Below are 23,732 nucleotides of genomic sequence, written 5' to 3' on the forward strand. Positions count from 1 at the left end.
CAGCTTCCAGGAGTCACAGTTTCCCATTTTCCCCAGCCTTCAGACATTGCAGTTTCTCATTATTTATAGCCCATCTACAAAGTAACTTAACCTCAACTATTCTTAAGTTTTGCAGGTTAATCTTTATGTTCCAGCAGGGTATGCTGTGGTTACATTCTTGAAGCTCAGTACATAACATACAGTTCTGTATAAATCATATCAATAGTCACAAATGATACAGAATTATTTACAAAATTTCAGATAGCTGGGCTGGCAGCGTGACAACTTAATCTAAAAAAATAACTAAACCTCTGCTATTCCTCCCCAATTCCCTCACCCACCTTAAAACTTCTTTCTCCATTACACTTCTTAACAATACTACCATCATGGTAGAAATGTATACTAAGCTTCTGGAAGCCATCATAGATCAACTCAAATTTGACCTTCATGCGCACCAGTGCATAAAGAAAACCCACCAAAAACTAGGCCTACTGTACAAAAAAAAGAAGTTATGTCTTACCATAATGTTCCATCTGTATTGTTGATCCTCGTTCAGTCATTACGCATGGGGTATCGGTTCCAAGCTCGGAACCGAGCCGGCCAATTTCCAAGCTCACGTCAGCTTCAAACTCTTGAGCTAAACTCTTACCCCCCCCCCCCCCCCTGTTACCTCAGATTGAGTTTGCAAGTTAAAGAAGGTAGGGGCGACCTCTGATCAAATAACCTAAGAGAACTGGATGGTGAGATCCACTAGAAACCACAGGAGGGGGAAGGGGGAGGGTCGTAATGACTGAACGAGGATCAACAATACAGATGGAACGTTATGGTAAGACATAACTTTTTTATCTGATATTGTTAATCCACGTTCATGCCTTACACATGGGAACGAGTCACCAGCTACCTCTATTCCTGGGAGGCTCTCATGGAAGGACATTCTTGAGCACCATAGAACCGAAAGATGCTGTTCCACTGGAGGCCAAATCCAATTTGTAATGATTGATGAAGGTATGAGGCATAGCCCAAGTTGCAGCTGCACAGATGTCATGTAAAGAAGCTCTGGCATGGAAGGCAGCAGAAGTTGCCACCGACCTTGTTGAATGAGCTTTCATGGTAGTAGGCAACGAGATATGTTGTGTATAAATGAAGGTTACACAGTCCTTCAACCATCTAGCTAATGTGACCTTAGCAACAGCAGATCCTAATCTAGGTCCAGAAAAGGCCAAAAATAACTGGCCAGATTTACGAAAGGGTTTAGTCCTGTTTAAGTAAAAATGGATTTGCCTGTGTATATCTAGGGTATGTAGGCAATACTCTCCTCTGTTTGAATGGTTGAGAAAGAAAACTGGCAATTCAATGGCTTGATTAATGGACATTTCAGAGATCACTTTAGGCAGAAATGACGGATTAGTTCTCAGAGACGCTCTATATCTTGATACATAAAGCTTGAAGTCAAGAAATACTCTGGCAAGTAATAGCGAACAAAACAAGGTTTTCCATTTTAATATGCGAGGCCATAAGGGGAGGCTGAAGGGAAAGGTGCCAAGCTTGTAGAAATAAGAGAGGAATCTTGGGCACGCTCATGAAAATTAGAAATTGCAGCCAAATGAACTCTAATGGTAGAGGCCGATAGACCCGACTGAAACAGGTTGGCCAGATAGTCTAGTATTATCGACACTGGTGCTGAAAAGGGGTCTACTTGTTTATCTTTCAGCCAACAGGTACATCTTTTCCACTTGCTCAGATAAGTAATTCTAGTGGAAGACTTATGAGAAGCAATGAGAATATTACGTACTGGTAAAGAAAGATCATTCTGCCTGGCAATCAAGGGAATTGGAGTAGCCAAGCCATTAGTGACAGGCTGTTCAGGTTGGGATGAATCAAGTTCTGAAGGTGTGAGATCAACTCCAGGATTGGCTGGAGAATCCATGGTTGATCTAGTAGGTGAGGCCAAAGGAATGGGAACCAAATCTGTCGGGGCCAATATGGTGCTATGAGGATTACATTGCTCTTCAATCGCCAGGCTTTCTTCAGAAACTAGGGAATGAGAGGAAAGGGTGGAAATGCGTAGAGAAGACCCGAGGGCCAATCGTGGATTAGAGCGTCCCTGGGTGACTGTCCTTGAGGGGGAATCAGGGCGAAGTAGTTGCTGCATTTGTAGTTGGTCGGGGATGCTAAGAGGTCATAGCAAGGATGGCCCCAGCGGCAGAAGATCTCCGCTATCAAGGGATTCAAGGGCCACTCGTGAGGCTGAAGAAAGCACCTGCTGAATCTATCACTTTGGAACTCCTGTGAATGTGCGTTGCTAGAAGAAAACGGTTGGTAGCAATCGCCCACTGCCATATCCTCATGGCCTCTCAACAAAGGGGGTAAGATTTGGTTCCACCTTGCTTGTTGATGTACCAGACCACCACCATGTTGTCTGATTGAATCACAATTGTCCCAGACGGCAGCAGAGGATGGAATGCTTGCAATGCCATATGCACCGCCCTCAGCTCTAGAACATTTATATGCAGATGGGCCTCTAGTTGGGACCAAGTGCCTTGGACTGTCTGTCCCTGACATAGCCCCCCCCACCCCATCAGGGAAGCGTCCGTGGTCACTGTGGCCTTGGGTTGCTGGGGGGAGAAGGGGCAAGACCATTGTGAGAGATTGTGTATCATCCACCAATTTAAATCCTGTTTGTACCTGTGGGTTACTCGAATCATGGCTGAAAGAGGATGCTGAAAAGGATACCATTGGGTGAGCACAGTAGCCATTGTAGAAGCCTCATGTGAAACCTGGCCAGGGGAACAATGGTGATGAAGGCTGCAATGGAAACCAACAGCTGTAGAACCGAGTGAGCCGTGGATTTTTCCTTTGAAAGGATTGGAATTAGTTGTTGCTTTATCCTTAAAATTCTGTGCTCTAGAATAGCAGCTCTGCAGTTTTTTGTGTCCAAGATAACCCCTATGAATTCTGTCGACTGAGATGGGGTGAGATTGGATTTCTGCCAGTTTATGGTTATGCCTAGTCTTTGAGGAGAGAGTATGCCAGGGCTTTTTCCAGTAGATGTCTGGCGGGGGTGGAAATGAGCCAGTCGTCTAGGTATGGAAACACCTGGAATCCTTGAAGTCGCAAGTGAGCTGTGAAACACACTGGGGGCTGTAGAGAGTCCGAAGGGTAATACTCTGAACTGGTAGTGACTGGCTCCAGCACGGAAGTGCAGAAATCTTCTTGATGGCCTGTCCACCTTTATGTGGTAATACACATCTTGAAGATCTATAGAGCACATCCAATCGTCTTTTTTCCAAAAGCGGGAGGACAGACTATATAGTGACCATCCGGAATTTTTGTACTCTCACAAACTTGTTCAATACACTGAGATCCAAAATTGGTCTCTAGTCCCCGGTTTTCTTTGGCACCAAAAATAGTCTTGAGTAGAATCCGGATCCTATCTGGTCTGGAGGGACTATTTGGATGACTCTTTTTCTAAGCAGCTTTTCTATCTCTAGTGCTGCTTCTTCCCTTTGACCGGGCGGAATGTCAGGAAGGTTTTTTGAAGGGACGAGACAAAGATCGAAGGGATATAATAACCTCTGGTTATGATCCTTTGTACCAAAGAATCAGTGTTGATGGTTAGCCAGGCAGAAGGGTACAAGGAGAAACGTCCCCCAACCACCTCCAGAGGAAAGGAGTTGGGCCGCTCTTCAGGAGCGTTGGTAGGATTGACTGGGGAAAGAATCCCTGGAACCCTGGTTAGGCAGTCCCCCTCTGCCCCGAAAGCAGCATCTTCCATGTGAGTTTCCCACTCAGCCTCTGGGGGAGAACTCTGCGTGTGTGCCACGGAAAGGACCCAGAGATTTCTTAAACCATATCTTCCCACTCTTTTGGTTTCGGGAGAAAGCACAATGAGGGGAAGAATAACGGACACCTACAGCAGAAAGGGTCTTACCGTCCTGTTCACATCTGGCCAGTGTGCTTTTAACTTTGGGCCCAAACAACGAGGAGGGCTCAATGGGGGCATTAAGAAAGGCAGACTTAAAAGGTTCCGTGAAATTGCACAAGCGCATCCAGGCGTGTCGTCTCAAGACCGCAGCTGAACCTGCTGCTCTAGCTGCTCCTTCTGATGCATGAGATATCAATTGCATAGAGGAGTTTGATACAGACTCAATGGTGGCCAGCTGAGAGGCCACTTTGTTACGGACCTCATCAGACACTGCACCAGCATGGTTTCAGAGAGCTCAGAAACCAGATCCCTTTGAAGCCTGGTAAAATGTGCCATATAATTCAGGGACCTGATAGCAAAGGTCACTGAAGCAAAGGTGCGCTTCCTTATTCTGTTCAGGGCCCGGGACTCTGTTAGGTGGATGGACAGTCTGGCTTTCTGCTTCTGCCAGATCCTTTTTTGTTGCAGCTGCCACCACCAAAGCATCTACAGGAAGACCTTTGGACCAATGGAGATCCAGAGCAGGATGGGACAAGATCTTATCTGGCCTCTGGGGAATAGCTTTGACGGTATCAGGGGACTTCCAAGCACGCTGCACGATGAACTTGACAAGTTCATTGGCAGGTGGAGTAACCCAGGAGGTAAGGGGCCAGGTGCAAAAGGCCTGCAGGAACACAGATTCCTCAAGGGTCGGATTAGAGGACTGCCAGTCACCTCTCTGTTTCAGGACTTCGAGGATATCACCAAAGGATTCCTCAGAGGGTGACCGAGGGGATACTTCCCCCTCACCGAAATCTGTCTCTTCGGTGAGGGACTCCTCTGTGGAGTCCATGTGCTTCCTCTTACACAAACTTTTCCAGTGGACGTCCTCAGCGGGAGAAGCTGGGGAAGACAACAGAAAGGGTGATCCCTGAGGGAATATGTCCTGAAGCCCTTGCACCCGGTGTCCGCTAGGTGCAAATTGTGAAACCAGTGTACCAGAGGAGGGCGGAGGTATAGACAGTCTGGTATCGCCAGCAGCAGCGAAAGCCTTCTCCAACAGTTGGAAAGCTGGTCCATCCGGAGAGGAGTGTATGTCTAGGACAGGGGGCACTCCTCCCCTAAGTGGCTCAGCCTGCCAACCTCGGAGTCCCTGGATGACTGTGGAGCAGCAAGCTATGCGTGTCACAGATGACATCCTGGGTCACAGCAAAACTTTCCTGCCATGAAGGCAACTGCGGTTCCTTAGTGAGATCCATAAAGGGAACCGCAGAATGGGAAGACTGTACTATATCCATGGACTTTAAAGGCAATGAAGGAGGAGAATAAGAAGGTGTCTTTGGAGATGGGTGATCACCTCCCAAGGAAGGATAGTTCCTGAGGGGTGGAATACCTCTGGCCAAGAAAGCCTGGTCCACAAGATGCAACACATCATGTTCGGAAAGGCTTCTAGTGGACCTCACAGAGACTGAGGGAGAAACAGGCCTGTCGACAAAAGAGGCAGACTTGGTGTCCATCTCATCTGACCGCACTGAGGACAACGGTGCAGAGAAAGACTGAACTACTGTAGTCTGCACCGAAGAAGTAATTGGTGCCGATGTCATTGTCTGCACTGACAGTGGGATCGGTGCCAAAGCTGGAACTGACAAAACTGGAGTCAACAATAAAGGCCTCGGTTCTGAGGAAGATCTCGGAGCCGACGCAGTCAAGGTCTGCGCCGACTGAATAGTCAGTGCCGATACAGTGGTAATGGTCTGAACCGAGGAACTCTTCAGTGCTGCTGGAGAGGACGGAGCCAAAATCACTAATGGTGCCGAAGGTCTGGATACTGAAAGCACTGGGGCTGACAGAGCGCTCCGGAGCTGAAATTTTAGCCTTTTTAGGTTTTGGTTAAAGGCAAGGATTTAGCCTTACTAGAAACATCCATTTTCTTATGGGCTTTAGGAGGGTTGAGACCTCTGACCCAGAAATAGCCTCTGAAAAGGGAGATTTTAGAAGTCCCTTCAGTATCAGCTTGATTTTCCTTTCTAACAAAGTTCTATTAGAAAAGTTCTCACAAATAGTACAAGGCAGTTCAACAGATAAATAGAAAGCTCCCAAACAATAAACACATAAAGAGAGTGTGCATCAGAAGTAGGCAGTTTGTGTCCACAATCAGAACACCGCTTAAACCCCGGACTACCTTTTTTATCGGACATATTAACTAACAGAAAAGTACCAACAATGGTACAAGAGATTACCCGAAGGTATGAAAGAGAAAGGGAAAAAGATTACCAACGATGGTAAAGAGAAAATTACCTCGCGGTAAAAATGGCAAGTAAAGGACAGAAAAAAGCTGAGGAAATTATGAACGCTAGATGCAATAGGGCAAGAGACAATAACAAATCAACTTTTCTGACAGAAAAGTAATTTGTAAAGCAATTAAACAACAATTGACTGTACTTAGCTCAAGAGAAGTAGCTTGACACGACTGAATGGCAACGTGGCAAATTAAATCTGAGGTAACAGGGAGAGGGGGATTGTGGGTAAGAGTTTAGCTCGAGAGTTTGAAGCCGACGTGAGCTTGGACAATGGCCGGCTCGTTTCCGAGCTCGGAACCAACACCCCATGCGTAAGGAATGAACGAGTATTAACAATGTCAGATTAAGATGACCTAATGAGTCTCAACTCTCCCTTACACATGCCTACCTTTCTCCCTAGTCTCTTCTACAGCTCACAAATCTTACCAACCTGCAGCCCTCTCGCTTAACTAAACTAGAATCTACCTATAATAAAGTCGCCAGATTTATTTATTTATTTTATTTATTTCATTTTACATTTGTTGACCGGGATAGTCTGACTAGATACATATCCATTTTCAGAGGAGGCCCAAGGAGAAAAGCTCCAAGATAATAATTCACATTGACCATTTAGTAAATGCTAGTTTCAAGCAGATTACAGTCATAAGCTATATCAGCATTTAACACATATAGTACTAAATTATAAAACACTTTGCAAAACGTAACATTATTTTCAAAGTTAAACATACATACATTTATAACATTACATTCAGGTTTAAGACACACTGAGCAGCAGTTATACAACTGACCCTTCCTGAAATGGAGTGGCAGAAAAAAGTTAGATGTAGTTGAAGGTAAGGCACCTAAGAAATAGAGAGGTCACTAGTCATAAGGACATAACCAATGAGTTTCGAAGTATTTCTTGAGTTTGTTTTTGAACGGAGTTAGTGAGGGTTCTAGGGTCAAGTCAGCTGGGAGTCTGTTCCATATTTTTCCAACAGAGTTGGCAAACAGAGAGTCCCCAGCTGAGTAGTTGGATTTGTATGTTTGAACTAGGAGTCTAGTGGATGATCGCAGTGGCAGGGTGCTGGTGTAGGGGCTGATAATATTTTTTAGTGCAGGTGTATTTTCTGGTTGGTAAAGGACTTTATGTGCCACTATTAGCTGTTTGAACTGCAGTAGGCTTGGTAGTTCAAGCTATCCTAGGTGATTTAGGTTGTGACAGTGGTGTATCCGGCAGGCTGTGCCAGTAGCAAATTTGGCAATGTGGTTATAGCAGGATGATTAAGATCTGTTCTGTTTAAGTTGGAGAATAGAGGTGAGGCGTAGAGAAGAGTTGATAGCACATGGGAATGGGCAATTGCAGTTCTAGCAAGTGGGGTAAGGAAAGGTTTGATTCTGTAAAGAGAGACACGTTTTTTATTAACGGTTTTGATAGTTTGATTGATATGCACATTAAACTTTAGGTTGTTCTCAAATATGACATCCAGGAGTTTAGTTTGGGCTTCTGGGGAGATGACAGTGCCATTGTTAGCAGTTATGTTGAAGGATGGCAGGGGAGTCCTGCATGTGGGGGAGAAGAGGAGCAACTTAGTTTTGTTGGGGTTTAGGATTAGATGTTGATTAGAGAGCCATTTTTTTCCACTGTATTGAATGTATTTTGGGTTAATGTGAATAAAGTAGCTGGTGAGGTGTCAGAACAAATCAAGGTTGAGTCATCCGCATACTGAATGCAGGTAGCATCTGGGATGACTGAATGAAGGTCGTTGATAAAGACGGAGAAAAGAAGGGGTCCTAGTATCGAGCCCTGGAGGACTCCTAATGTGATGGGTAGGCGAGATGATAGCTTGTCCTGCCAGCCTGCTCTGCAGGTAGGACAGGATTGAAACCACTGGAGTGCATGGTTGTTTAAGGAGAAGGCCTTCAAGGTATTTATAAGCATTTTGTGGTCAACCATGTCAAAAGCCTTGGATATATCTAGAAAGAGTGCTGAGGCCAGTTTATTATTACGGTTGTGGTTAATGACATTAGGGAAAGAGAGGAGGGCAGAAGTAGTACTGTGGTGTGGCTTAACGCCATGCTGAAAGTTGGACAACAGCTTGTTCTGTGTGAGGTAGTGCATGAGCTTTATGTGTACACACTTCTCCATAACTTCAGCTAGAGGTGACAGAATAGTTATGGGTCTAAAGTTTGACAGGTCAGTGGAACTGCCTCCTTGCTCCAAGGACACCTCTAAATCTCACCATTGTCATTCTCAAGTCACTAACAAGTTAGAATTCCTACAACTGCTTGTCTCTCAACCACTGATCATCCAGTCAATTCCCTATAACCCCTCCTTCTGTCCTGCCATCTCCTCACTTGTCTCCCTCTACACTCCAAAGACCCTTACACGCTCCAACCAAAATCTACTAGAAATATACAAGCCCAAAAGATTGTTTGGACATAATCTCGAGTTACTCTCCTTCCCTCTCCTGGAACAAACTTCACCATCTATTTAGAAATATAAACCATCCTCAAGAATTCAAACATGCTCTTAAAGAATACCTGGACTTGCCACTGTAAACAGCCTCCATGAACCTGTTAATATCTCCATCCAGCTTACCTACCACCCCTCTTCTCCACTTCCCCACATTACAAACCCTCACCTCTCCTCCCTTACCTCTCTCATCCTTCCTCTCTAAACTACATCACCCCTCACTATTTCTTTTCAACTTCTCCTCATGCTTACTATCACCTCGGACTATAGTATCAACTTCTTCTAAGAATTCCTTCACAGAATCTAAAAAACTTTTACTGACCCAGATGGCTATGTGTTTTTATTATCCACTGGACACTACCAGTACAAACATATTTGCTTCTTAACTTATTACTGTTATGATATTTAAAATACTTCTACTGAACCAAGTTGCATAGTGATTTTTATTATACTCTGGACACTGTCTGGACATACAAATTTGCTTATAAACAAACTATTCTGTTTCCCTGCTGTACATATGGATGCATTATGTAAATAGCTTTGACAACCTCCATTTTCGAACACTATGTATTCAACTGTACACTGCGGTGGTGGTGCTGCGGTAGCATTGTCGCCTCACAGATGTTGCCCGTTCAATTCTCAGTTAGAGCGTCTACTGTGTGGCGACATGCATGAACGGGCGTTCCTTTGTTGAAGGTTGTGCGTTAGGCCCGGCAAGCCAGCACGTAAAACTCTACTGCCAATCATTAGCAGACCGGAGTTCCGCTGTGGCAACCCCTAACCGGGAAAAAAACGAAAGACACAATGTATTCAACTGTACAAATTGACCATCTGTCTAACCTTGTGATATAACTCTGTGTACATCTTTTCACATTACTGGGCTATGTATTTACTATATTTGTTGTTTCTTAATCTACTGTCGTGGAGCTTTTCTCCCCAGGCCTCCACTGAAAAAGGGAACTAAGCCTCAGTCAGACTATTCTGGTCAACAAATGTCAAATAAATAAATAATATTTCTTCTTATGGGCAGGGGAAGTTAAACAACAGAGACCACTAGCTACTCTATAGGTTATCCAAGAATGAGACCTCAAAGGCAGACAGAGACTGAATGAGCCCATAAAGGTAAAGATAAAAACAAGTGATACTGAGGTAATTACGTATGCCACTGACAGTCCCCAACAAGCACACTATCCAGCACTAAAAACACAACTGTACAAAACCTGTAGGAAAATGATGACAATACACAAAAAGTTAACAAAAGCAGTTACACACAAACTCATTATGAAATGCAATGACAGGCCCAAAAACAGTTTCATAGAAACACTACATTTTAATCAGAAAAACAAATACACATTGTTGTCAGGGTTTTCCCCCAAAGAAAGAAGGCTGCCAAAGAAATGCACCTCAGTGGCAAAAAAAGCTTTTACTAGTTTGACAGACTATCTTTATTGGATCTCTCCTCCAAATCCTGAAGAGTGCATGGAAGGCACCCTTAATCTCTGAAAGCTGGCCAGTCATTAGGGTAGGACCCAAAAAGCTTAGGCTACTGCAACACTGATCTAAATGTTGAACATCATGAGTTACCATTAGCCTATGATATTATAACACATTTATTCCTCAGCAATTCACAAGCACTGTTTCTAGGATGCATTTCAGTATACAAGTACCTGTGCCAGGTAATTTGGAAGCTGTTTTCTGTACAGTTTCTGATGACTGATACCAGTTTGAAGAATCTATTCCAAATGGATCCATCACCTCAGCTGGTCTTGTCTTTAACAATGCTGCAAAATAAACAGAGTTAATTGCAAAATTGTTTTTCCTTCATTTTGCTTGACAGTTCTGTTATTCACTAATTTTCGTAAAAAGGATGAAGCCTACAAGGTACAACTGTTTCCTTTCAAGCAAGTAAGTAGTTTTGGGAAGATTAACCTGTTTTGAAGCACAATATATAAAAACTAATGAGACTCATATCTAAGCAGAAAGAAATTCATTCTCAGCCCAGTACAGAAATCAAAGGTAGATAAGAACCACTTAGTTCCACAACCTCTGTTATTACAGGCAGGTAAGAACCACTTAGTTCCACATACTGTCAAGTACAGGCAGATAAGAACCACTTAGTTCCACATACTGTCAGTACAGGCAGATAAGAACCACTTAGTTCCACATCCTCTGTTACTACAGGCAGATAAGAACCACTTAGTTCCACATCCTCTGTTACTACAGGCAGATAAGAACCACTTAGTTCCACATACTGTCAGTACAGGCAGATAAGAACCACTTAGTTCCACATATTGTCAGTACAGGCAGATAAGAACCACTTAGTTCCACATCCACTGTTACCACTGGTAGATAAGAACCACTTGGTTCCACATCCTCTGTTACTACGGGTGGATAAGAACCACTTAGTTCCACATACTGTCACTACATGCAGACGACAACCATTTAGTTCCATATACTCTGCCAGTACAGGCAGATAAGAACCACTTAGTTCTTTATACTCTGTCAGGACCCACACAAAGAAGCTACCAGAGAAGCACAAGTAGTACTGTTTACTTCTTCTTTCCATAATGTCTTTGTCCTATGTCACCATGGATATAATCACACCTTGTACGACAGGCTTCTCTGTGTATTCAAAACCCTCGCAGAAGAAACACTCTCATATCTCCCCCAACAAATCATCTTTCCTTAGTTTTCAACTCCCCTCTTCACATACAGTTCCTTCTTGGATAACTTTTGCAGTTAACACTGAAAGTCTCTCTTATGATGAACTCCCTCCTCCAAGTGTACACATACTCAGCTCCATCAATCCTCCCTCACAGATTTCAAGTACGCACCTTGTACTATACGATAGTCCTCCTCTAAAGAGCCTCAGTCCAACTGTGTTCTTGCACAGATGGGGTCTTCAGAACTGAATGCAGTACTTAAGATGTGGTCTCACCAACTTTACTTAAATAACTGCCACTTTCCTCCTAACATTGCTACTCTGAATGCATTTTTGGATCCCCTAACTTTTTTTCAACACATTCTTGAAATGCTTTTCCACATGCAAATTGTCAGCATTAATTATCCTAAAGGTTTTCTTCTTTCACCATTTTTCTACAAAAACTATATCAGTCCTCCCAGTCTGTATTTTTTTAATGCATATATTACCGTTTTTAAGTCCAGTCTAGTTTTTTGCATATAGACCTTTCTCTAGTCATTCAGCATAATAATTTACATAGCTATTAAAGAGAACAGGCCCAGTGCTGACAAGATCTCCACTTTCTCCGTCAACAGCTTTTATGCTCTCATCTGTATGCAGCACTTATAGGCACCATTTACAACATAGGTTCATAGGTTTATACTAGGCTATCTGCCCTAAGGCATTTATAAGCCTAGCCCAAATTTTTGTGGCTTATGCCACCCCTTATATGAAAAAATACTGTGCCCATTAGTTTGTTGTGCCTCTGTCCAGCAGTGACACAGAGATGATTCCCGGGATAAACCTACGATCTCCCATCCACAGGTCAAGATTTCTCTTGAACAGAGCCAGCGAGGTGCTCTGCCTCACATGGACCGGGATTTTATTCCACAGCATAGGGAGTCTCTGAGTGATAAATCTATCCCTGCAGCACGTCCTATTTATATCCATGCTAAGGTTTAAGTCGCTTGCTCTAGTGGTTTTGGTGGATTTGGATTTTTTGAGGTGGAGCATGTCCATTAATTCCGGGTTGGACATGGCCTTGTATGTCAGGCACATGTCACCTCTGAGCAGACGGTATGCAACTGAATAGAGCTGGAGTTTCTTCAATCTGGCAGCATATGACAGAGATTTTGGAGTCCCTTTATCCTTTTGGTGAGGAACTTTTGGGGTCTCTCCAATTGCTGCAGATGTCGGGTGCGATACATCCCGAATGGGGCATTGTACTCTATCATTGGTCTGATAAGTAAAGAGTACAGGGGAACAATGACCTCACTAGATCTGGATGTGAATCCCTTCATGATCAGGTGGGCAATGTAGAAGGTCTTTCTAACCACTTTAGCAACGTGAGTGTCAAAAGAAAGGCCATTGTCAACCTGGGTCCCCAGGTCCCTGATAACCTCTTCTGTGCTTAGTGGATTGCCACCTATATGGTAGCTTGGGGTTACCTTGTTTTTCCCGAAGGGTATGACTATACATTTTTTGGTGTTTAACTTCAGGCCATGGCTCTGGCACCAGCTATCTGTTTCCGTGAGTCCCTTCTGAAGGATATCCGTGTCCGATGCACTTTCCACTATGGCGCCCAGTTTGCATTCGTCTGCAAACTTTGTCAGCCAAAGTCCTCCTATGTTGGCCTGTACTTCTGAGAAGTAGATGCCGAACAATAGGGGGCCAAGGATCGAGCCCTGTGGGACACCGCTTGTGACTGGCTTGGAGTCTGACATAGCGCCAGCAACTCTAACCCTGTGGGTTCTGTCCTTAAGCCAGTTTGCAACCCATCTTGTGACATATGGGTTTACATTTAAGCTGGTAAGTTTTTCTACAATACCCGAGTAGGGTATTGTGTCGAAGGCCTTTGCAAGGTCAAGGTAGGCTGTATGGACTGCCTTTCCCTCATCAATGGCCTTGGTGACTGTTTTGAAGAAGTCGACCAAGTTCAAAAGGCATGATCTGCCCTTGATGAAGCCAAACTGGGTCGGGTCCAATGTCTGCAAGTCCCCTATATCTTTATGAGCTCCATTATGATCCTCTCCATAGCTTTGCAGACTAGACTTGTTAAGCTTATGGGGCGGTAATTACCAGGGTCCGTAGAGGCACCGCCTTTGTGGAGTGGGACCACAGTTGCCGTACGCCACTCCTTGGGCACGTATCCTGTGGTAAGGCTGAGATTAAACAGCTGCCTTATGTGCGGGTTTAATTCCTCATTTAGCTCATGTAGCACACAGCCAGGGACACCATCCGGTCCCATTGATGCTGTGTTTTTAGCTTTAGAGAGAGCAGCTTTCACCTGCGCATTTGAGATGTCTGGGAGGCTACACTCTGCTGGGATAGTTATCTCTCCTTTAGGGGGGGAGAGAGGGGTGAAGTTTGCACTGAACCTGTCTGCCAATATGTTGGCAATGTCTGTGGGTTCAGTGATTTTTGTATCATTTTGGACTAATTCTGAGCATATCTGGGAGTTTCCACCCAGGTTCCTAACATAGCTGAAAAAGCCCTTATGATTGTCCTTTGAATCCATGGCAATTTTTCTCTCAAAATTGGCCTTAGTTGATTTTATGAGTGCTCGTATTTTTTTACTAATAATGATCAGGGGTGACTTCCCCTTTATGGATTTTGTTCGATCATGTAATAGCTTTCTCCTCTTATTGTAAAGTTTGTTAATGGCTGGGGTCTACCAGACTGGTCGTTTGCCCTTTGTGGAAAGAGTCTTGGTTTTATTTGGGATTGCCTGATCTATGCAGTCCTGGAGGTGTTCATAGAAGGCATTTGTAAGGGCTTCCGCAGCTTGGGTTGTGGTTTCCACTGGCTCAGGGGCCTTGAAGGATACCACACCAGTCTTGAGTAGTGTGAAATTTGCTTTAGAGAAGTTCTTCACTGTGGTCTTTTTGTTGGGGGTGGGGCGGGATGTGGATTTCCAGTGAGATTAGTTTATGATCAGATCTCACCAATGAGGGATATACTTCCGGTGTGGAGCATTTTGTCCCCATGTTTGTGATAATGAGATCTAGTATATTTTCTCCTCTCATGGGAACAGTGACTAGCTGTTCCATGGCATTTGAATTTATGAACTCCAGGAACAGTTGGGCTAGAAAGTTAGGGCTTGAGTAATGTTCCCAGTCTATATTCGGGTAGTTGAAGTCACCCAATATGATGGTGTTTGGAGATACATTTATACCCTCCAGTGTCTTCAGGAAGGCTGTGTGGGGTTCCTGAGTTTGAGAGGGTGGCCTGTAGCATGCTACAATTTGTAGAGCAGTTTTGCCTATGGTTAGTTGCACCTGGATGGTTTCCAAGCTTGTGCATTGCCACCAACCTGGAGGTGTGGGTATCCTTTATGAATATGGATACACCCCCTCCTTTTGTGGTGTGGTCCGGGTTTTGGGGCCGGAACGCATGATATGAGATAAAACCTAATAGTGCTGGGGTGCTCTCAGGAGCCTTGAACCAGGTTTCAGTTACAGCACAGACATCGATGTTCTCCATACTGAGAAGGGCCTCGAGTGCGTGCATTTTGAGATTTAGACTTCTGGCATTGAGCAGCATTACCCTCAGTTTCTTCCCATTTTTCTTTTCTAGGGTGGTAGGTTTAGAATTTGAGCCTTGCCTAAAAAAGGCACTATGGGGGTGGAAAGAGCCTTAGCCAATATCCGGAATCCCAGGGGTGACATTATGCAGTGCTACAGACTACTTTATTAAAGACCCAAAGACGATCCCTTGCACAGCAAATAATAGCTTATGAAATCCTGAAAGCTGTCCATTACATACAGACCACTAACACCATGTACCCTCCCTGGGATCTTCTAGACAGCACCATAAACACCAGTTACTCTCCCTGAGATCTTCTAGACAGCACCACAAACATCAGTTACCCTCCCTGGGATCTTCTAGACAGTACCACAAACACCATTTACTCTCCCTGGGATCTTCTAGACAGCACCACAAACACCATTTACTCTCCCTGGGATCTTCTAGTCAGCACTACAAACATCATTTACACGTCATTGGATTTGTTATGCAGCACAAACACTATATTGTGATCTATTATCTTGTACTACAGACATCATTTCTCTTCCCTGTGATCTGTTGTGTAGAACTACATAAACCATTTACACAATCCATTTACTGACCGGCTATGCAAAACTGACATTAATAATCGGAGATCTTTCATGCAGCACTATACATACAGTTTATACTCTGACCTGCAATGTAGCATTTTTTTCCTTAGGATTTCATCTCACTTGCTCCTTTATTAATCTCTCTTACAACTCTCAAATGTGTTTATAAAAGAAGCCACTGAGACAGCAAACTGAGCCTCACCTTTTGCAAGTAGTTTAGTTCAGTGTGAACTTGTTTAAAACCTGAATAAGGTACATCTACCATCACTCTCTGGTTCAGCACCTTATTCACTCAATCAAAAGAAGCCATTAGGCACTTTTGTTCTTCTCCTAACAACTTTCAAAGTTAGCTGGGTGAACTTTTTATGCAATACTGGCAGCCTATAATGGATTTATTGTCAACTTAATTGCTTACTGTTGATACTGTTGAAGAGTTAGCAAATCTATTTAGGTCCTTAAATAAAAACAGAGTTGGTTTAAAGTTTAAATATGATATGTTTCAAACAAATGTTAATTTTATGAATGCAAGACTATACAGAGATGGAGGTGAATAGGTATTTTCCAAGGGAAAGAAAGTAACTTTTAAATACAAGCAGTTATGATACATCCAGCAAATGAAACTCCCTACCACCTTGTGAGGACGGTTCAAGTCTACTAATGAGGAAGAACTTCACCTTGTTAAATTTAAAAGTTTCACTTCAAACAGCAGACAAAAAGGCCTTTATGGACTTTATATACCAAAACTCAATATATAAACTGCTATGTTTAAGATGGTGAATAACATTGCTTATACTTTGTTACTGAATTGTGTACAACTCTGTATTTTAAGCATTTTTATTAACATCACATATCAAACAGTGACATGAACAGAAGGTTACTCCTAGAGCCATTACAAGCCTGGCCATATATATACTGGGTTGCCCCATTTGTGGGTGGCTAAGTGAGAAAAGTTTAAAGAGGTAAGAGTTTATGGTAATTAATATCGACTGCCTCTGACCAGGAGGGACATGGGCACTACTCCAGGAGTGAATTTGTGGTTACCCATCCATTGATCTAGGTTGTACCTGAAGAGGGTCAGGAAGGGGACTCTTTCACATGAACTAGAAGCTTGTTCCAAAGAAGTGGCAGTCCCTGGGAGATGTATCTCTCTCTTTCCAGTATGACCTATTCATGTCAGAGGCCAGGTTAAGATTCCTGGAGCGAGTGGCCTCGTGCAGGTTGCTTTATGAATGTTTAGCATTTCCATCAGGGCCAGGTCTGAGACTGTCCTGTAAGCCAGGCAAAGTTCACTCCCACAGGCCGTCCATGTTTGTCTGGATTTCTGAGAAATGAATTCACAGTAAAAGACCCAGAACAGAACCCTGTGGTACACCACTGGTGACTGGTCTTTTGCTAGAGGTGATGTTACCCACTTTGACAAGTAAGTGTCCTGTCGTTCAGCCAATTGGCTACCCATCTGGTGATGTAGGGGTTAATTCCCAATTGGGAAATTATCTCTATAATATCTGAGTGGAGGATTGTGCCAAATGCCTAGGCTAGGTTAAGGTAGTTGGTTTGCACTGTCTTTCCCTCATCCAGGGCCTTGGTGACTTTCTTTAAGAAGTCAACTAAGTTTAACCGGTATGATCTACCTTTAATGAATCCAAACGGGGTTGGGTCCCAAGTTTGGATATTACCTATGCCCTTGTTGATAAGGCCTACAATGATTCTTCCATGGCCTTACAGATAAGGCTAGTCAACCTTATGAGCCTATAATTCCCAGGGTCAGTTGATGGTCCCCCCTTTGTGCTGAGGGATTACTTTTGTCCTCCTCCATTCTGCTGGAACATAGCCAGTTCACAGGATGTGGTTAAACAGTGATCCAAGTAAGTCTGCTAGTTCATGTTTTAAGTTATTTAAAAGGCAACACAGGATGCTGTCTGGTCTCACTGATGTTATTTTTTGGCTATGAAAAGCACCGAGATGACCTACTCTCTTGACAGAATAGGCTGAGGAATGGTGGCAGGTATACTTTGGGGGATGAATGGAGGGGAAGGTGATGAAATTTTCTCCAAATCTGTTCACTAGCAGGTTGAGAATTACCTCCAGTTGAGTATGAGCAGTACCATCCACAATTAGTTCAGTGCATAGCTGGGCATTCCCTTTTAGATTTTGGACATAGTTAAAGAATACCTTGTGATTATCCTTAGCTAGGGAGGCTATTTTTGCTTCATAGATGTCCTTCAAGGATGCATCTGCAGTCCTAACATATGGGTTGTCCTGCCTCAGGCAGCCCTTCGGTCGGCCGGATTCCAAAGTCTGGGTCTGGCCTCGGCTGATGTCGCACTTCACCCGACGTCATAGCTGCTGTTTATTGGGTATAAAGGCATCAGCTGACGCCATTTTCCTCAGTCTTTCTTGCCGCGCGGTGCCCGAAGCAGAAGCTGTTCGCAAGTGCCGGTCGGTCAGATCCAGAGATTTCTACTACCGAAGACTTCTAAAAGCTAAGTACCCGTTGGGGACTCTTTCTTGCCTCAGCCGATGTCAGACAAAGTAAATAATTGTTTAACTTGTGGGAAACAAATACCTCATAAGGATTTCCACTCTTACTGCCTTCCTTGCTTAGGCCCAGACCACGGCGTATCAGCTTGTCTAGCCTGTGCTTCCTTCAACCGACGGACACTTAGGCGTCGGTCGGAGTTTGCAGAGGAGTTTTGGTCCCGCTTTTGCATACAAAATGCCGTCGGAGACTCAGACTACTCAATTAGCTAAAAGCGCAAGGAAAAGGACCGACATTCGCCGCGGTTTCAGCTGAAACCACGGTTAGGCCAATCACAATGTCTCGGTTTCGCTGAAACCGAGCCCCGGTTCTTCCTTCGGCCGAAAGCTTCCGATAGCCGAGGCCTCACAGAGCATGGCTGAATCTGCTACTGAATTTACTGCTACAGAAGCAGGCACCCAGGATTTATCAGACACTATTCCTTTAGACATAACTACCCCTGCACGTGGGGCTGCTAGACCCCCTGCCTTCCATGTCTATCAAGGCTTTAGCCAGGGCTAAGGCAGCTAAATCTTCTAAGGCCTTGCCTGCCAAAACTCCTTCACATAGGCCTACCTCTAGTTCCCAAATACTCAGCCTGGCTGAGGATCTCATTTCTTTGATCAGAGGATCCCAACGTCACCCAGACAGGGCCTCTCAGCCCCCTCCAGACAAGAGCCCTAGGACTGAACCCCCGGAACCTGTCTCTACAGATTATTCCTCGGATGATTCAGACCTTTCAGACCCTCACGAAGGCCCATATTCTCCTTATGAGGATTCTGATGCAAAAGACTCCATTCCTTCTGCTTCTCCTCCTGAAGAATTTTCCTTTGGGGAAACCTTGCATGCTATGCGGGAACACTTCCAATGGCAGGGCCAGGATTTTTCAGATTCAAGGAAAAGGCTAAGGACTTTTTTACACTTACCACAGCATAGGCCTTTAGCCATTCCTCCAGTACTAACAGTTGTTGATGATGCATATAATGATGCCTGTACTGCTCCTGATTCTCTTCCTCCGGCCCCTGCCAAGCCAGACAGATATTACAGGGTCCCGGACACACACTACCATTTGTATAAGGCTCCTGTTGCAGACCCTGAAACCATTTCACAGGGCCCTAAAGGTGTGGCAGCTGCCTCTGCCAAAAACCCTCTTCCCTCTGAAAGGGAATCTAGAGCATTAGAGAGATGGGGTAAAAAGGTTTATACTTCTGCTACTCTTTCAGCCTTGAACTTGAACTACTTGAACTGTCAATTTCACATGATTCAGTACCAGGAATTTTTGTTAGACCAGCTAAATAAAAAACTATCTTCTCCTGAACCTTTAGACCGCAAGTCCCTTCAGGATTTGGTACATAACTCTCAGCAGGTCAGTAACCATTTCTTAAAATGTGGCTATGATGCACTGGAGGCTTCCTTTAGATCAGCTGTGACTGGAACAGTGATTCGAAGGCATGCCTGGTTAAAAGAACAATCCTTACCAGACCATGTTAAGTCAAAACTCCTAGATGCTCCCATGGAGAAACAAAGTTTGTTTGGCTCCCCTGCACAGGAGGTTCTAAAAAAGGTGGAAGAAAAAGCAAAATCTGTCCAAACAGTCAAGGATTTCTTACAGGTCCAACCTCTGAGGTTTAGCAGAAATTGGCCTTCGAAGAACTGGTCCTTTCCAGACAACTCCAGAGCGCAGAGAGGCAGAAATAGACGCCCAAGAGGCAGAGGTCAATCTAGGGGTACCTACAGGGGACGTCAGTGGCAACCTACCAACCAGAGAAGTACTGCCACAGATTCAACTACAACCACTTCCACAGGGCAGACACAATGACTTGGCTCTAGTTCCGCCTACCAGGGAACAACTAGAAGCACCCTTGGGCGGAAAACTAGCCTTATTCTCTGACAACTGGCATTACATTACAGGAGACAAATGGACTTTACAAACAATAGACAAGGGCTACAGGTTTCACTTCCATACTCTACCAAAAAAGAGAGGAATGCCAAACCTACCACCAAGCCAAAAAACAGACGCTCTAAGACAAATCAACAACTTACTAAGGATGAGAGCTATAGAAGAGGTGCCACCTATGGAACAAGGCCAAGGTTTTTACACCAGGCGTTTCCTTGTACCAAGAAAAGAAAATCAATGGAGACCTATTCTAGATTTGTCCGCACTGAACACATACCTCATTGTTCCAAAATTCAAAATGCTGACCCTCCAGCAACTTCTTCCCATGCTGGGCAAGGAGTCTTGGCTGCTGACTCTAGATCTCAAGGAGGCATACCTGCACGTCCCTATACAACCAGATTACAGAAGACACCTCAGATTTCTTGCAGGATCAGAGCATTATCAATTTTCAACATTGCCTTTTGGCTTATCTACTGTGCCCAGAGTATTCACGAAATGCCTGGCATCAGTAATTGCTCATTGCAGACTTCAGGGAATTCAGATTTACCCACACCTGGACGACTGCCTAATACAAGCGGACAACAAGGCAAAGTTAACAAAATATTTGGAAAATGTCATACAACTGTTGCAAGCCTTGGGATACACAGTCAACATGAAAAAGTCAAGACTAGTACCATCCCAAAGGATAACATTCTTGGGTGCAGAATTAGACACATCAACTCAGATGGCTTTTCTCACAGAAGAAAAACAAAGGCAACTACCGGTCTACTTCATGACATTAACAACACAAACTCAGCTTACTGCAAGCAAAGTCCTGCAAGCCCTGGGCTACATGGCATCCTGCATAATATTGGTTCCGCATGCCAGGCTGCATATGAGAAAGCTACAATGGTATCTAAGGAATGTATGGTCTCAACACAAGCACAGTCTAGAAGCCCAGATTCCAATAATTCCATGCCTGAAGCAAGAATTCCTGTGGTGGGCTCAGGCCTGTCAGTTGAACAGAGGCTTGCCTTTCCACAAACCACATCCAAGCCAGACCATCACCACGGACGCCTCAGACCTAGGATGGGGGGCACACATGGTGGACAAGTGTATACAAGGCCTATGGACCCAAGACCAGCTGAATCTACACAAATCTAAAGGAGATGCTGACAGAGAAACATGCGATCCAGGCATTCAAAACACTCCTTCAACAGGGTCATCTGCTGATAAGGATGGACAATATCACAGTCATGTGGTACATCAACAAACAGGGAGGTACACATTCATATCCTCTATGCCGGATGGCAATGGACCTGTGGAATGTGGCCCTGAACCTCAACATTCAACTTCAGGCCAGATTTGTACCAGGAAAAGAAAATTCTCTAGCAGACACCTTAAGCAGAACTACCACGGATGCTCACGAATGGATGCTGCATCCAGATATCTTCAAAACCATAACAAAGAAATGGGGACTACCACAGATAGACCTGTTTGCCTCCCCACACAATCACCAATTGAAGAAATTCTGCACAAGAGCATACCACCCACTTGCTTGGAGGGTGGACTCCCTTTCCTTCAGCTGGAAAAACCTGACAGCATATGCATTTCCACCTCTTCCCTTGATGTACAAAGTTCCACTGAAGATCAGAGAGGATCAGCCAAGGGTAATTCTGATAGCTCCAGACTGGCCGAGGCAACATTGGTACCCGCTACTGAGAAGCATGTCTCGGACACACGCATGGCATCTACCTCTATGTCCCTTACTACTAACACAGGACAACTGCAAGATCCTACATCCAAACTTGAAAACTCTGCAGCTAGCTGCTTGGAATATTGCATAAACCAAAATAACCCAGGTTTATCTCAGAGGGTTAAGGACATAATCCTGGAGGCACGCAGACCCTCCACAAGGAGGACTTATTCAGCCAAGTGGAAAAGATACCTCATTTGGAATGCAGCAAAGGGAGAAAATGTCTCACTGGCAAACATAGCACACATCCTGGAATATTTAGCAGAGCTGTTCCACAATGGCCTGTCTTACTCCTCCATTAAGATTCATGCATCAGCAATTTCAGCAGAATACAACATGGATCCTCCTGTCTTCTCTCATCCTCTACTCAGGCAGTTCTTGAGAGGAATCAAAAATGTAAAGCCTCCAAGGAAGCCACCTTTACCTACATGGGATCTCAACTTTGTGCTGGAAAAGTTAACACTTCCCCCTTTTGAACCAGCAGCAACAGCAGAATTACAATTCTTGTCTTGGAAAACTGCTTTCCTGCTAGCAATTACTTCAGCAAGAAGGGTATCTGAGTTACAGGCATTAATGGCAGTACAACCCTTCCTTATCTTCCATCAGGACAGAGTCTCTCTGAGAACTAACCCTACTTTTATGCCAAAAGTGGTCTCCAGAGTATCATTGAACCAAGCGATTCATTTACCTACATTCTTCCCCAACCCACAGAACAGGGGGAAAGACTGCTACATACCTTGGATGTGCACAGACAATTACGCTACTATCTGGACAGAACTAAGACCAGCAGAAAAACTGACCAGCTTCTGGTAGCATATGCAACAGGAATGCAAGGAAAAGCAATTTCAAAACAGACAATCTCAAAATGGATAGGAAATTGCATTCGATTTTGCTACTCTTTTCATGGAAAGACAACTCCTGATAATATCAGACCTCATTCCACAAGAGCTACAGCCACCACTTCAGCTTTCCTATGAGGAGTGGCTACCAAAGACATTTTAGAAGCTGCTACTTGGAGCTCCGTGCATACATTTGCCAAGCATTACAATCTTCCCTTATACTCTAGATCCCGAGCAGGTTTTGCAACTGCTGTTTTGCAAGGGATCTTAACTACACCATCTTTATCTTAGTGCCTCCTCCCCCAGTTTGGCTATGGTGTTCTACCCATATGTTAGGACTGCAGATGCATCCTTGGAGGACATAGTACAGTTTTGTACCTACCATAAATGTAGATGTCCGATAGGTATGCATCTGCAGTCCGGATTACCCACCCTCCTTCCCCTCTGTGGTATTCCTAGGGTATTTACCCCTCTTTTAGCTAGCTGGGGGAATCTATTATGGTGTATTTGTTTGTATATATGTATATATTTTCATATTGTTTGCTCTCTACTGTTTGGAATTATTTGCATTTATCCAAATTTAGCCTTTCTAGAGGGCACCTGGCATCTGGGGCAAGAAACACTGAGGAAAATGGCATCGGCTGATGCCTTTATACCCAATAAACAGCAGCTATGACGTCGGGTGAAGTGCGACATCAGCTGAGGCCAGACCCAGACTTTGGAATCCGGCCGACCGAAGGGCTGCCTGAGGCAGGACAACCCATATGTTAGGACTGCAGATGCATACCTATCGGACATCTACATTTATGGTAGGTACAAAACTGTACTTTCACTTTGGAGGACTTGGAAAAGAGCTCTTATTTGTTTGTTTAAGATACAAAGGGATTTCTTCCTCTGTTGAAACAGTTCCCTCTTGTTCTTGGACATTACTTTCTTTCTCTTGTTGTACAGCCTGTTTATACTAGGGGTCTAAATCCTATCTGCTTATACAGGACATTGCTGTATACCTCTGCACAGGAATAAATGTGATCTGCATTCAAAGGGCTTTGAAACTTCTTATACCATCACTTAGTAGGAGGCAGTTTGTTTTTGAAAAATTCTAGAGCGTTTTCAGCTTGATGGGGTATCTGGTTTTATAATTACATCAAATGAGACTGACTGATTTATGGTCCGATCTTACAAGGGAGGACATCACACAGGGGAGGGGGCAATGTTCTCACATGTTAGTGAGTAATATGTCCAGGACATTTGAGCTTCTTGTGGGTGTGCTGACTAGCAGTTCCAAAGCATTTGCACTGAAAAAGTCCAAG

The 23,732-nt window shown here is 44.2% G+C and overlaps 1 protein-coding gene across 1 annotated transcript in view; it reads right to left on the reverse strand.

The window, feature by feature from the left end:
• OCRL (OCRL inositol polyphosphate-5-phosphatase) overlaps positions 1-23,732 on the reverse strand; it is a 2,544,778-nt gene that overhangs the window by 2,255,983 nt on the left and 265,063 nt on the right. The window contains exon 6 of the mRNA XM_044057236.1: positions 10,306-10,419. Coding sequence (XP_043913171.1) covers positions 10,306-10,419 — 114 coding nt within the window. The remainder of the gene's footprint in view (positions 1-10,305; positions 10,420-23,732) is intronic.

Source organism: Protopterus annectens, chromosome 15.part0 (genome assembly GCF_019279795.1).
Source record: "Protopterus annectens isolate FY-2018-M chromosome 15.part0, PAN1.0, whole genome shotgun sequence".
Taxonomy (NCBI): Eukaryota; Metazoa; Chordata; order Ceratodontiformes; family Protopteridae; genus Protopterus; species Protopterus annectens.